This window comes from Orycteropus afer, unplaced genomic scaffold (genome assembly GCF_000298275.1).
Source record: "Orycteropus afer afer isolate SDZICR_OR568_19922 unplaced genomic scaffold, OryAfe1.0 scaffold00432, whole genome shotgun sequence".
Taxonomy (NCBI): domain Eukaryota; kingdom Metazoa; phylum Chordata; class Mammalia; order Tubulidentata; family Orycteropodidae; genus Orycteropus; species Orycteropus afer.
In genome coordinates, this window is record NW_006922019.1 from 2,049,721 (window position 1) to 2,065,266 (window position 15,546).

General features: G+C 40.4%; 1 protein-coding gene across 1 annotated transcript in view; it reads right to left on the minus strand.

Annotated features, from left to right (window-relative positions):
* Positions 1 to 12,698, minus strand: part of ATG7 (autophagy related 7) — a 345,292-nt gene extending 332,594 nt beyond the window's left edge. The window contains exons 1-2 of the mRNA XM_042782730.1: positions 12,539 to 12,698; positions 11,996 to 12,050 (exon numbers count right to left, since the gene is read on the minus strand). Of these exons, the coding sequence (XP_042638664.1) occupies positions 11,996 to 12,050; positions 12,539 to 12,698 (215 nt within the window). The remainder of the gene's footprint in view (positions 1 to 11,995; positions 12,051 to 12,538) is intronic.
* Between the last annotated feature and the right edge of the window lie 2,848 nt (positions 12,699 to 15,546).

A 15,546-nucleotide genomic window follows, 5' to 3' on the forward strand; every position in this document is an offset into this window, starting at 1 on the left:
TGAGTATATCCCACCTGAATTCAGAGACCATCTGAAGAACAGATTTGATGCAATGAACACCAATGACCAAAGACCAGATGAGTTGTGGGATGACATCTAGAACATCATATATGAAGAAAGCAAAAGGTCATTAAAAAGACAGGAAAGAAAGAAAAGATCAAAATGGATGTCAGAAGAGACAATGAAACTTGCTCTTGAAAGAAGAGTAGTTAAAACAAATGGAAGAAATGATGAAATAAAAGAGCTAAATAGAAGATATCAAAGGATGGCTGAAAAGACAAAGTAAATTATTATAATGAAATGTGCAAAGACCTGGAATTAGGAACCAAAAGGGAATAGCACGCCTGGTATTTCTCAAGCTCAAATTACTGAACTAAAAACCCAAGCCTCAAATTGCAATATTGAAGGATTCTATGGGCAAAATATTAAACAATGCAAGAAGCATCAAAAGAAGATGGAAGGAACACACAGTCACCATACCAAAAAGACTGGCTGATGTTCAACCATTTCAGAACTTAGTATATGATAAAGAACCAATGGATGGTACTGAACAAAGAAGTCCATGCTGCACTGAAGGAATTAGCAAAAAACTAGTCTTCAGGAATTGATAAAATATCCATTTAGGTGTTTCAACAAAGAGATGCAGCATTGGAGTACTTAGTCATTTATGCCAAGAAATTTGGAAGACAGCTACCTGGTCAACTGACTGGAAGAGATCTATACCTATGCCCATTCCAAAGAAAGGAGATCCAACAGAATGTGGAAATTATTGAACAATATCATTAATATCACACACAGGTAAAATATTGCTGAGGATAATTCAAAAATGTTTGTAGCAGTATACTGATTGATGGGGGAACTTCAAGAAATTCAAGCTGGATTCAGAAGAGGACGTGTAATGAGGGATATCATTGTTGATGTCAGATGGATCTTGGCTGAAAGCAAAAAATACCAGAAAGATGTTTATCTGTGTTTTACTGACTATGCAAAAACATTCAACTATGCAGATTATAACAAATTATGGATAACACTGAGAAGAATGGGAATTCCAGAACATTTGTGTTCCTGAGGAACCTGTACATAAACCAAGACGCAGGCATTCAAACAGAACAAGGGGATACTGCATGGTTTAAAATCAGTAAAGGCGTGTATCAGGATTGTATCCTTTCACCATACTTATTCAATCTGTATGCTAAGCAAATAATCCAAGAAGCTGGACTATATAAAGAAGAATGTAGCATCAAGATTAGAGGAAGACTCATTAACAACCTGTAACATGCAGATGACACAACCTTGGTTGCTGAAAGTGAAAACGAATTGAAGCACTTACTGATGATCATCAAGACCACAGTCTCCAAAATGGATCACACCTCAACACAAAGAAAATGAAAATCTTCACAACTAGACCAATAAGCAACATCACAATAAACAGAGAAAAGACTAAAGTTGTCAGGGATTTCATTTTACCTGGATCCACAATCAACACCCTGGAAGCAGCAGTCAAAAAAACAGACATCATACTGCATTGAGAAAATCTGCTGCAAAAGACTTCTTTATAGTGTTAAAGAGCAAAGATGTCATTTTAAAGACTAAGGTGCACCTAATCCAAGCCATGGTATATACAATCGCCCGAGAAGCATTTTAAAGTTAGACAATGAATAAGGAAGACCAAAGAAGAACTGATGCAGTTCAATAATGGTGTTGGCAAAGAATACTGAAAATACCATGGACTGCCAGAAGAATGAACAGATCTATCCTGGAAGAAGTGCAGCCAGAATGCTCCTTAGAAGGGAGAATGGCCAGACTTCATTTTACCTACTTTGGTCATGTTGTCAGTGACCAGTCCCTGGAGAAGGATATCATGCTCAGTAGAGGGGCAGAGAAAAAGGGGAAGACTCTCAATGAGATGGACAGACAGAGTGGTGCAACAATAGGCTCAAGCATAGCATTGAGAGGATGGATAAAGACCTGGCAACATTTTGTTCTGTTGTACATAGGTTCACTATGAGTCAGAGCCAACTCAACAGCACCTAACAACTTCACCTTCCATTAAGAATACTAAACATCTTTTGACAGTGTCCATTAGCATGTTTCCATCAATCGTAATGCATCCCACTTTGACAGCCATGTACTTGGACTGTTGCCTTTGAGTTCAACAATTACTCGAGCCGCTAGTCCATGCCAAATTTGTGTTAGGTGCCATACAGCTAGCACTCATGTACGGGACAGACCCAGCCTCTGCCCCTCAGAGAGTATTTTGCACATGACTCTTATATCATTAGTTACTTTTTAAGCTCTTTAATGCAACAGTTATGCCTTCCATTTCTCTAAGTAAATAGATAGCTGCTGATGTGTCAACTCAGATTCATGGAGACCTTAGGTACAACAGAACTAAATGGTGCCTGGTCCTGCAATGTCCTCACTATCATTGGCATGTTCAAGTCCATTGTTGTAGCTTTTGTGCCCATCCATCTCACCAATGGTCTCCCCACCCTCGCTGACCCTCTACTTCACCAAACAAAATGTCCTCATCCAGCGATTGATCCCTCCTGATCATGTGTCCCAAACAAGCAAGTTAGACAATGATCTATTATGATCCATGTTGATCTATTATGATCCATGTTTTCATTGGCTAATTTTTGATCCCCAAACCTTTCTTCTCGGTATGTCTTAGTCTGGAAACTCCACTGAGACTTGTTCATCATTGGCTACCCTGCTGGTATTTGAAATACTGGTGGCATAGTTTCCAGCATCCCAGCAACATGTAAGCCATCACGATACAAGGAACTGATAGACAGGTAGTGTTTATTTCTCTAAGTCTGATATGAGGCTTAGATAATAAAAAATTTCTTAAGACTGAAAAGACAAATGATCCTCAAGAGAAAGAATTCTAGAGAAAGGAAAAGGGAAACCTTTTTCTTTCTTTCTTTCTTTCTTTCTTTTTTTTTTAACCAGTTTTGCATTTGCACATAAATTGCCCACCAAAATGCATTTTCCTTTTCTTAAACAGAAGTTGTTGTTACTTGCTGCAAGTCTGTTCTGACTCTATTCAGGCAGAGCAGGACTGCTCCTTAGGGTTTTGAAGGCGGTGACCTTTAGAAAGTAGATTGTTAAGCCTTTCTTCTGAAATAATACCAAAAAAACAAAAACAAACAAAAAAAAGACTCACTGCCATCGAGTCGATTCTGAATCATAGCGACCCCCAATGGATTTCCAAGGCAATAAATCTTTACAGAAGTAGACTGCCCAGTCTTGTTTTCACAGAGCAGCTGGTAGGTTTATACTGCCAACCTTCTGGTTAGCATTCAAATGCATTAGGCATTATGTCAGCAGAGATCTAAAATAATAAACTAAATCTATTTTCTACTTCTAAAACAGAAATAGAATATATACATGATAGATGCCACTGTGTAGTACATTTCCAAAGCTTCCTGGCAGGACAAGTGAGGCCACAACTCTCTCCAATGAAATATGAGTAGATATATGATGTTTGCCTCTTCCCTCTCAGACCTTTTTTTTTTTTTTAACTTTTTCTTGTGATTTAGGTGAAATTTTACAAAGCAGATTCATTTTGCCCTCAACAGTTCATACACATTTTGTTCTGTTACACTGACTACCCACCCGGGTCTTTAAGGTATGTCTTCCACCTAGGCTTACTTACCAGTGCTCTCTTACCTCTTCTACCGATTGTTACCTGAACATGACAACCAGGTCTCAAGCAGCACACAAAGGCAAATTCCTTGGGGATGATGGAGTAACAGATGGAAGAAGACTGGAGCACCTGACTTGGCTATTAAGTGAGAAATAAACTGCTTTTGGTGTGGGCCATCATGTTTTTGGATCTGACTCAGCAGCATAGCCTACCCTAATACACCCTCTAGCTCAAACCTCTGATGCCTGATAAAACACCACCTGATTGATAATTTGCCTGACAATTAAAGAATAAGATCCTTGTGTTGCTAACTGCTGGCAGAAATTCATGAGGTTCCCAGGGATTCAGAGTAAAACAGATTTATCTGGTGCTATGCAAACATGACAGAGCCCTGGTTTAGCACTTGCCTGCTCAACAAAGGGTCAGCAGTTCAAATCCACAAGTGGCTCCATGGGGGAAAAAAAAATAAACTGGCAATGTGCTCCCATAAAGACTACACTTTGGAAACCCTATGGGGCAGTTCTATCTGTAATATAGGGTCACTATGAGTCAGAATGAAGTCAATGGCACACAACAACATACAAAGCTCTCTGTCTGCCCAGTTCCTAGAACATTCTACTATCAAGACACATAGGAAGCCATCAATAAGTATTTCTGAAATAATTATTACCACTCCACATGAATTACACACCACAGAGCACAATGTAATGCAAATGTTTGTTTTCCACCTTCCTCTCTCATACTACAGGAAAGTCCTCCAGGGACCCATGTTTCCAAAGTCTTTGTATTCCTAACACCTACACATTCACAGAGAGTAGGCATGAATGTTTCATGAATAGATTCACAAGGACTTTCCACACAAATGCATGCAGATATACAGCAATAAAAAATAATAATAATAGAAGATGGAGGAACAGGCAGACAAATGACACAGATCCTCTTCAAAAAATAAAAGAAAAACCAATTTACAGAGATACAGAAGATAATCCTGGAGACCTGAGCTTTGAAAGGAAGTATACAGAAGTGGATCACCAACTAGTGGAAAAATTGGAACGAAAACAGTGAGTACAGAGACAATTGGAGCTGTGGCCTGTCAGCTACTCTGATGGGACCAACAGCCTGAATATTTCCAAGTAGTGTTGGGACCTGAGAATTGACCTAAAGATCAGCTCTGGCAGCCAAGGGCTGCAGGGATGATTGCACTGGTGGCCTATGACTAGGAAGGGAAACAGCAAGGAGGAAGACAACCTCAGCTATTGACTTTCCACTGTCTGGAGGGCACAGCCATTTTGGATATTTAAAGTGACCGAGGGCACAGCCGTTTTGAATGTTTATAAGCGGCAGCCATTTTGGATATTTAAAGTGACTGAGGGCACAGCCATTTTGAATGTTTACAAGTGGTGGCCATTTTGGATATTTAAAGAGATCGAGGGCACAGCCATTTTGAATGTTGACAAGCGGTGGTCATTTTGGATATTTAAAGTGACTGAGGGCACAGTCATTTTGAATCTTTACAACCATTTTTGATTTTAAAGTGACAGCATCCTCACAGTGGATTCCAGGGACCTAAAAATAGGGTCTGTTTGCCAAGATTGGCAGAGACATACAAGAAGCTGACAACAGGAAAGGAGACAGATGGTGAGTGTATAAGTGCTGTCAACTAGTGAACAGAGGAGCACAGCACAGTACTGTGCTTCCATAGGTAACATACAAACAAAGCAAAGAAAATGAAAATCATGGGCAATTCACTCCAACATACAATCACCAATTAAATATAAATACAAAAATGGCACAATGCCTCAGAGACAACAGACCATCACAGTTCACACAAAGAAGGAAGATAAAACAGGAGAAATAAGGGACCAGGATACAGACCCAGAACACATCCCTGAGGAAGACACAGCATTGAAACTCCCTGATAAGGAATTTAAAAGTATTATATTTAGGTATCTTCAACACACTGAGAGACAGATGAAGGAAACACTGACAAAATTGAGGAAAACACAGAGAAAACCCTACAACAATTTAGAAAGGCAATACAAGAACAAATGACAAAATAAATGAAAAATTAGAAATAATACAAAATTTACACACAGACATCCAGAAGATTAATACTGAATTTTCAGAAATAGGTAAGACATTGAACGGGCAAAGGAGCAAAACTGAATCAATGGAAGACAGAATTAGGGAGACTGAAGGCAAATACCTGAACGCTTCTTTGGAAAGGGATAAATCAGAAAAAAGATCAAAACACAATGAAGAAATCCTAAGGCTCATGTGGGATACCATCAAAAGGAATAACCTATATGTAACTGGAATCCAGAACAGGAAGAGACAAATAAAACCAGAGAGAAATCTGTTGAAGATTTGCTGGAAGAGAATTTTCCTGGTATGATGAAAGATGAGGATATATCCATTCAGGAAGTCCCATGAACCCCAAACAGGACAGACCCCAAAAGAAAATCACCTAGACATATTATCATCAAACTCACCAAAACCAAAGACAAAGACAGAATCATGAGAACAGCATGGGAAAAACGAAAAGTTACCTACAAGGGGCAACCAATGCCCCTAAGCTCAGATTTCTCAGCAGAAACCATGTAAGCAAGAAAACCATGGGATGGTATATATAAAAACCTGCAAGAGAAAAATTTCCAACCAAGAATTATGTACCCAGCAAAACTGTCTCTCAGTTATGATGGTGAAATTAGGACATTTCCAGATAAGCAGAAATTAAAGGAATTTGTTAAAACCAGACCAACCTTACAAGAGATGCTAAAGGGAGCCCTATGGACAGAGAAGTAACAACAGTCAACAGTGACTGACCATTAACACATATGATGATATAACCCAGAAACCAACCCAGCTATAGAAGTATCCAAAGTAAATAAGCCTACAAGATTGTAAACATGTACCTAGAGACATCAATTGACAAATGAGACAACTACAAACCAAAAAGAGGGAAAAAATTGTGTCATTGCAGAACTTCTACATGGTAGGGAAGTCAAGACAACTACAAGATAGAACAGACTGCTCTAAACTTGGGAAGAAAACTTTAAATCACAGGGTAACCTCAAAGAAAAATGATAAACCTTCACATCAAAAAAGAGGACCAGCATAAATATTCAGCAAATACTAAAACAATAGCAATGAAGGAAGTGATAACATGATTCATAAACAAAATGAGCTCAGCATAGAAAATTATATGGAACAAAGAAATCGACACCATGAAAAAACACATAACAAAAATGACAGCAACAAACTCATATTTGCTGATAATTACATATCTGGCAAGGGACTTATCTCTAAGATTTATAGAAAACTCCAATGCCTCAACACCAAAGAAATTAACAATCCAATTGAAAAATGGGCAGAAGACATGAATAGACACTTCACCAAGGAGGATATTCAGGTGGTCAGCTGATACATGAAGAGATGCTCACAATCATTGGCCATCAGAGAGATGCAAATCAAAACAATAATGAGATACCGCCTCACCCTAGCACTGATGGCAAGGTTCAACAAGACAGACAGAAAATAACAAATGCTGGTGGGGATGTGGAGAGATTGGGACTCTCATACACTGCTGGGGGGGACTGTGAAGTGATACAACCACTGCAGAAAGCAGGATGGCGATTCCTTAGAAAGCTGGAATTGGAGATACCATTTGACCCAGCAATCTCATTACTAGGTATATATCCTAGAGAGGTGAGAGCCAGGACAGGAACAGATATATGTACACTCATGTTCATCGCAGCACTATTTACAATAGCAAAAAGATGGAAACAAGCTACGTGTCAGTGGAAGAGTGGCTGTGGTAGTTATGTCTGTGTGTCAACTTGGTTGGGCTTGGTTGAGTGGCTGGACAGCTGGTGGTAGTTATTCCCCATGATGAGACTGGCAATCAACTCCATGGTAGGATCTACCACAAGCAGTTGAGTAGCTGCATTTGGGTATGTGGTCTGCTTCCTGTATATAAGGAGAAGTCTTGGGAATGGTCTCTAGCTTATGGCATGCTTGGACCCTGCATGTAGCCGTATGTTTGTTGAGCAGCCTGCCGTGCTCTGCCGACCTTGGAACTTACAATGGACTTGAATTAATGGCCTGCGTGTGGTTTGGTAACATCGGGGCTGTGCCTTTACTTCTCAGCCTTGGGGCTTCTTGGCCTCAGCAGCCAGCAGCTGTCTGAGTAAAGAAACGCCTCTAGCTCCAGTGGGCTGGGAGCAGGAGGCAGAGCTGGACCCCAAGGTTGAAGGGCTTTCACCCAGCCCCTAGACCCTGGCACTTTGAACTTGGACTTAAAGACTCCAAATTGTAAGAATAAACTCCTGTTTGTTAAGGCTGTCCCATTTGTGGTATATTCCTGTCAGAGCAGCACTAGGTAACCAGAACAGTGGAGGACCAAACTATGGTACACACACATAATGGAATACTATGCAGCACTAAAGAATAATGTAGAGTCTGCAAAACACCGTATTATATGGATGAACTTAGGGGACATTATGCTAAGTGAAATAAGGCAATCACAGAAGCACAAATATAGTATTAGTTCGTTGTTGTAGAGGGTCAAGGAAAGGTTTATATATGGAAGGAAACTTTCTTTGTTGGTTGCCAGGCATGGGAGGGGAGGGGAGGGAACACTGCCCCCCCAAAAAAAATGCACTGACCCATGTCACTTTAGTTTTGTGTATTTTACTGTACATAAATTATATTTCAATAAAATGCATTTTTTTAAAAAAAGGGAGGGAAACACACTCCCGTCGAGTCATATCTGACTCATGGCAACCCCTTCTTGCATTTCCGAGGCAGTATCAATATGGGAGTGGATTGCCCAGCCTTCCTTCTGAGGAGTGGCTCATGGGTTTGAACCATCAGCCTTCTGGTTAGCAGTCAAATGCCTTTGCACTATGCCACCAGAGCTTCTTCCACAGTGGTGCTGCCTCAGAAACCCAAGGAAGGGTTGCTATGAGTCAGAAATGACTCAGTGGCAGTGAGTTTTCTTTTTTTTTTTTTTTAAACATACTTCATTTAAAGAAAATAATAATAATAAAATCCTGGATAGAGTGAGAAAACAATGTGGAACGAAATGTAAAATCATAAAACAGACCAGGTTTACTGGTCTGATAGAGCCTGGTGAGACCCCTGCCACTATGGCTCCTAGTTACTCTTCAGGTCTGGAATTGAGCTCAATGCCATGGATTCCTGCCAAACAATACACAGGCATACAGGGTGGACATTTACATTGGATAGATAAAGTCCGTAGAATGATCAATCATGGGAGAACAGAAGGGCAATTTTTGCACTGGGAGATAGCTCGGGGGCAGGGAGGCATAGGAAAGAAGAACACAGGGAAGAGGTAACTACAGGGAGGAAGTGGGAAAAGAGCTGTTACGTTGTGGGGATTGTGGTCAATGTCATGAAATACAACGTGTATGAACTGTTGTTCAATTTGCTGTGTAAACTTTCACCCAAATCACAATAAAAAAATAAATAAATAAAAACCAGACCAAATGCCATCTAGTCTGTCCAACTCATGGTGACCCATGTGTGTAGAGCAGAACTGCTCCACAGGGGATTCAATACTGTGACCTTTGGGAAGCAGACTGCCAAGGCTTTCTTCCAAGGCACTTCTCAGTGGGAACAAATTGCCAATTTTTCAGTTAGTAGTCAAACGTTTAACCATTTGTGCCACATCAGTGGCTAGTTTCGGTTCAAAGTTTAAAGATTATCTCAGGGCAATAGTTTTGGGTAGTTCTCTAATTTCAGCCAGTCTGGTAAAGCTGGTTCCTTAAGGTTTTTAATGGCTGAGTTGATTTTTCAAAAGTAAATTGCACAGACTTTCTTCCAAGGGTGGACTCAAATGATCAACCTTTCAGTTATCAGTGATTTAATTTGTTTTGACCAACTATCACAAGGAATTTGTGACAGAACAAGAAAGCTCCAAGGGGATAAATAAACATGAACACATAGTTAAAAATGTAAAGACAAACATCCTTCTGGACTTATATTAAGGTATTAAATTTTAAAGTCTGATTGAGAAAAAGGAATAAACGGTATTGACTTTTGGAGAGATATTGAGGGAAAAAGAATCTGGGGATACTTTACTTGAAATACCCAAACTGATGACTTCTGCCAGTTTCAAAAGCCAGTCGTTTCTAAAACAAGGACCTCTTCACCTTCCCCAAATCCCTTATCTTGGCATGCTAAAAAGCAGAAAAATGGACCTCAGTGTACCCTTTAATTCCTCAATCTTTAATTATCTTAAAGATCCACAATATGGTTTCTGTTCCACCCTTCTATAGAAACTTAAGTTCTCAAAGACCATAAAAGACCACCCATGACCCTCACACTGAACCATGACCTCTTTGCTTCTGACATGGCTGGCCATCTCTTTCATTCCTGAAAACATTTCCTTCTTTGCTGTAACACTTTTCTGGTTCTTCTTCTCTGACAACTCCTGTCTCCTCTGCTGGTTCTGTATCTTCTTTCCCTCCATAATCGGGTACATTTATTGTTTTGGGCTTTTGTTCTTCTCTCACTGTATTCTCTTTCCCTTTTACAGCCTCATGATCTCCTCTAGATAGATGACTCCCAGATCAAGTCTGACCCTCCTCCCTGATTCTGGTACCTCCTGGACATTTCTATTGGACTCTGTCATCACCAACTCAACAGAGAAGTTTCTAAATGAGAGAAGTTTCTAAATGAAACTTCTCTCTTCTGAAAATTGTAGCCTTCTCCTGATTTCCAATTTCTGTAAATGGTAACAAAATTCCCCTAGCAACTCAGAGATACATTTTATTTTTCCTCTCACCCACGCTTTCTAAATTTAGCCAGGTGTGACCCTGAGCAAGCCATTTTACCTTTCTGATCCTTAGTCTCCTCATACGAAACAGAAGGAAAAATTATACTTGGAAGGTCTGAAAAGACTATGTGCATAAAAGTGTCTAGTGCATAAATTGTTCAATAAATACCTCCCTTCTCTCCAGTAACAGCCCCAAAGCAGACAAAAGAAATTCTTCAAGGGCATGTTGTTATTGTGTGCCATTGGATCAACTGAGATTCAATGACCCTATATAACAAAGTAGAACTATCCCACAGGGTTTCCTAGGCTGTAATCGTTATAGAAGCAGATTGCCAGGTCTTTCTCCTATGGAGCTGTTGGCAGGTTAAAACTATCAATATTTTGGTTAGCAGCCAAGAGCTTAACCAGAGCTCCTTTTCAAGGAAATCTGTCGTATGTGTTTGTTTTGCCCCACAAGGCCTTGCACAGTGGCTTACACACAGAAGTAGCCCAATAAACATTCATCGATTGACACCCGTGGATGAGCGATGCAGAAGTAAGCTGTTGTTGTTAGCTGCCGTCAAGTTGGTTCCCTGAGTCACAGTGACCCCAGGCACAATGAAGTGAAATGCTGCCCAGTCCCCATGATTGGCTGCAGTTTGGACCACTGTGATCCGTAGGATTTCCACTGGCTGATTACCAGAAGTAGACTGCCAGTCCTTTCTAGTCTGGAAGCTCTGCTGAAATCTGTTTAGTATCATAGCAACAAACAAGCCTTCAATGATAGATGGGAGGTGACTATGAATGAGGTATCAATAAAAGATCACCAAATACCAACAGAAAAATGGATATCCCTATATCCTTTAATTTGTCAACCCTCAATTATCTTAAAGAAATGGAAAAAATGTTATGTAAGCCTCCATGAATCTAGATGGTACTTAGCACCTAATAAAGACCTGTTACCATTCAGTCAGTTCCAACTCATGGTGACCCTATGTATGCCAGAGTAAACTGTACTCCATAGGATTTTCAATCACTGATTTTTTTGGAAACAGATCACCAGGACTTTCTTCTGAGGTGCCTATGGGTGGACTTAAACCTCCAATCTTTTGCACCACCCAGCACCAGCTGGCACCTATTACTCACTCACTCACTGCCACTGAGTCGATTGCAGCTCATAGTGACCACTCCTTGGGTTTCCGAGGCAGTATCTCTACAGAAGTAGATTGCCCAGTCTTCCTTCTGAGGGGTGGCTGGTGGGTTTGAACCACCAGCCTTCCACTTAGCAGTCAAATGCCTTAGGCACTACACTCTGATAAATAACTGCTAAAAAAAAAAAATCAGCTCTTCTTAAGCATTTAGCACTTGTCTTGTGCTATGGAAGGACCAGGAGAATCATGAGGCATGGAAGGACCAGGAGAATCATGAGGCGCTGGTCCTGCCCTAGGCGGAGCTTTCGTAGTTTCCCATGTGGTCCACATTTGAAGGAGTGAAGAGTGCTCATCCCTTGCCAAAAGCAAACAGTATTCTTTACTTTAGATTTTGAGCAAATAAATACTCACACATCAAATGCGCTGTACTCCAACGTTAAACGAGCTGGCAGCCCAGGAGAATCACCTGGACAGAAGCATCATCAAATTTTCAATTACAAGTCAGTAATAGCAGCATTCATAACAAAAGTGCTTGAGAACAATGTTGTTCTCTTTATTGAGCCCAGAGTAGCCTGCCTGATTCCTGATGATTCCTGACATACATGCGCTTGGCAGAATATGACAGAGCTCTTGTGAGTATGTAGAATTTTACAAGAATATAAAAAAGATCCACTGGAAAAAATATTTCCAATCTCCTCCCCCAGCAATACCAAAGTAACCAGTATTAATTATTTAGATTAGTAACTTGGTTCCACTACTCCCTTTCTTTCCCCCACAACTGGGAAAAAGAAGTGAAAGTAAATTTGGATCAAAAGTCAGGAAGCAAAGAGAAAGCAGTGAAGAATATTAATTACAAAAGACAAAGGTGTCCCATTTTAAAGGAAAGAGGGTACTATACTGGAAGACAGAGGGCATAACAGCAAATGACAGAAGACAGAGTTTGCTACTGCCTACCATTGTAGTAATAACCCTTAATGTCCTTGGGTGCTTCATCCAGCCGATACTCATTCAGCTTCTTCTGGGTCAACTCATGCCAGAATCCAACATCCAAGGCACTGCTAAAGGGGGCAAACTGCAATTTGGAGAGGCCAGGATCCCCTGTAGCTGCCGCCATTATTTGTTGCCTGTTAAAAACAAAACAGGACACAGCAAACCCACATAAAACCTGATGAGGAAGAACATTTAGAATAATGCTTAAAACAAGTAATGAAAGGGACACAGCCTACCTTAAGACACAACTTTTAAAACCACCCTAAGTAATTTGCCTATACACACTGCCATCAAGTTGATTCTGACTCAGAGACTGGGTTTCTGTGGTGGTTAAGTTTGTGAGTCAACTTGGCTGGGCCAGATTGAGTGGCTGGGCAGCTGAATGTAGTTATTCCCCATGGTGAGATTGGTCAATAACTCCATGGTGGAATCTATTGGAGCAGCTGAGTAGCTGCTTTGAGTATGTGGTCGCTTCCCGTATATAAGAAATAACTTTGGGAATGGTCTCTAGCTTATGGCACGCTTGGACCCTGCATGTAGCTGAGTTGTTGTTCAGCAGCCTGCCATGCTCTGCTGACCTTGGGCTTTCAATGGATTTGAATTAATGGCCTACTGTGTGGTTTGGTAACATAAGAACTGTGCCTTTTTACTTGTCAATCTTGGGCTTGTTGGCCTCAGCAGCCAACAGCTGCCCGAATGAAGAAAAGCCTCTACCCGGGAGCAGGAGGCAGAGCTGAAGCCCAAGGTTGAGGGGCCTTCACCCAGCCCCTAGAGCATGGCACTTTGAATTCGGACTTAAAGCCTCCAAACTGTGAGAGAATAAACTCCTGTTTGTTCAAGCCATCCCATTTGTGGTATATTCTTGTCAGAGCAGCCCTAGGTAACCAGAACAGTTTCCAAGGCAGTAAATCTTTATGGAAGTAGATTGCCTCATCTTCCTTCCACAGAGTGGCTGGTGGGTTTGAACTACCAACCTTCTGGTTAGCAGTCAAATGCCTTAGGCACTGCACCACCAGAGCTTCTTAATTTTCTATGGTGTTCTGTTTATTCTCCTCAAGATACAATTGATTTTCTTAACTATTCTGCTGTGATCTTCCTTTCTAGTTAGACTTTGCCTGACTGATGCACTAGTGTTATTCCTTCTCCAATACAATCCCAGTTCCAGCAGTTTTCACCATTCTATGTAGACATAGAGAACTTGACAAGTACAATATCAAATGCCCTGCAGTTAGAAATGCAAAAATCCAGACTGGTAGACTTCTTTGAGAAAGAAAATGAGTGAGTTTCTCCCCATACCCATGGTGGCTGAATTTCTGTGAAATCTTATATTTTATGTTTTAAGTGCATGAAAAATTTTCACTTACTCCACAATTTAATACCCCACGTCCTTAGATTACAGAGTAAATTAGCCTCTGCAGGCAATCATGCCACGTGTACTTTGTAATGTCCATTTCCCCCGCATACCCTCAAGTGTACATATCCTAGTTTGAGAAGCAGAACTAGGCAACTCAAAAAAAAAAAAAAAAACCTATAAACTGATGAGATCCTTCACTTTGCATCCTGTCCAATTACCCCATGAATACATTCATACTTCTGCAGTCAAACATATGAATCTTTCAAAAACTCACTGCCGTCGAGTCGGATCTGACTCATAGTGACCCCTCCTTGAGTTTCCGAGGTGGTAACACTACAGAAGTAGATTGCCCAACCTTCCTTCCGAGGAGTAACTGGTGGGTTTGAACCACTAGCTTTCTGGTTTGCAGTCAAATCCCTTAGGCACTACACCACCAGGGCTCCTAAACATACAAATAGTCACACTAAATGAGACACAGTTTAAAAAGACAGTTTCATATCCATTCAGAGAAGTTTTGTGTGAAATTTGTGCCAAAGTTATATAAAGCTGGTTTTCCAAACTCATTCAAGTTTAGAACTACAGATATGGAGCTTTGGACAGGCAGTAACTACATGATAAAATGAAAAATCAGTACACTACATAAAAAGTTATAAAAATCAAGGAGCAGAAAATGAGCCTGGAGCAAAGTGGTGAGAAAGCTTTGTGAGGAGATGGGCACTGTGTTATTCGAAACGATGGGTAAGGAGGGGTAGGTGGTGGAGGTCAAAGGAAGAACAGCAAAGGAACCACTGTGGGGGGAGACTGAGGCTGCTGTTCATAAGTGGAGGACTTTGTAGGTGCGAGAGCTCCACACACAAAGCTGCATGTTTACATGGAAAGAACGTATCAGCAGAAGGCTTCAAATTCGAAGCTGAAAAACATTAGAGTAGGAAGCTAGCAACAGTTTTGAACAGGGAATATGAAATAATTCTCCAGTGGCAAAATGGCTTGGAAGAAGGCAGAAAGGGAAGATAAGTTAGGAATCGGAGGATTCATATGATAAGGAAGTTAAACGATTTTAAGAGATAATGGATTCTTTTAACTGTAAGATGCTGAATGTAAACCTCATGGTAAGCACAAGAAAATTAATAAATCTACTCACCAAAACATAGGAAAAGAAAACAAAACAGCTCAATATACAAAAAACCAACAATAAATGAAAGACAAAGAAAATCCACATATAAAAACTCACACAGAAAGTAGAGAAGAGATAAGCAATCTGTAACACAAAAATATGTAAATTCATTCTTATCAATAACCACTGACTATAAATGGATTAAATGCATCAGTCAAGAGACAGAGTGGCAAAATAAATTAAAATAATAATAATAATAATAACCTATTAATATGCTGCCCACAAGAGACACACCTTAGGACAAAGACATATATAAGTTAAAAATCAAAGGCTGAGGCGGGGCAAGATGGCGGACTAGGCAGAAGGATTGCACAGACCCTCTTCAACAAAGAAAAGGGAAACCAATAAATACAGACACAGAAGATAATCTTGGACCCCCGAGCCTTGAAGGAAAGGATGCAGATTTGGACTAAACCCCAACTAGCAGAAGAATTTGCGTGAAAA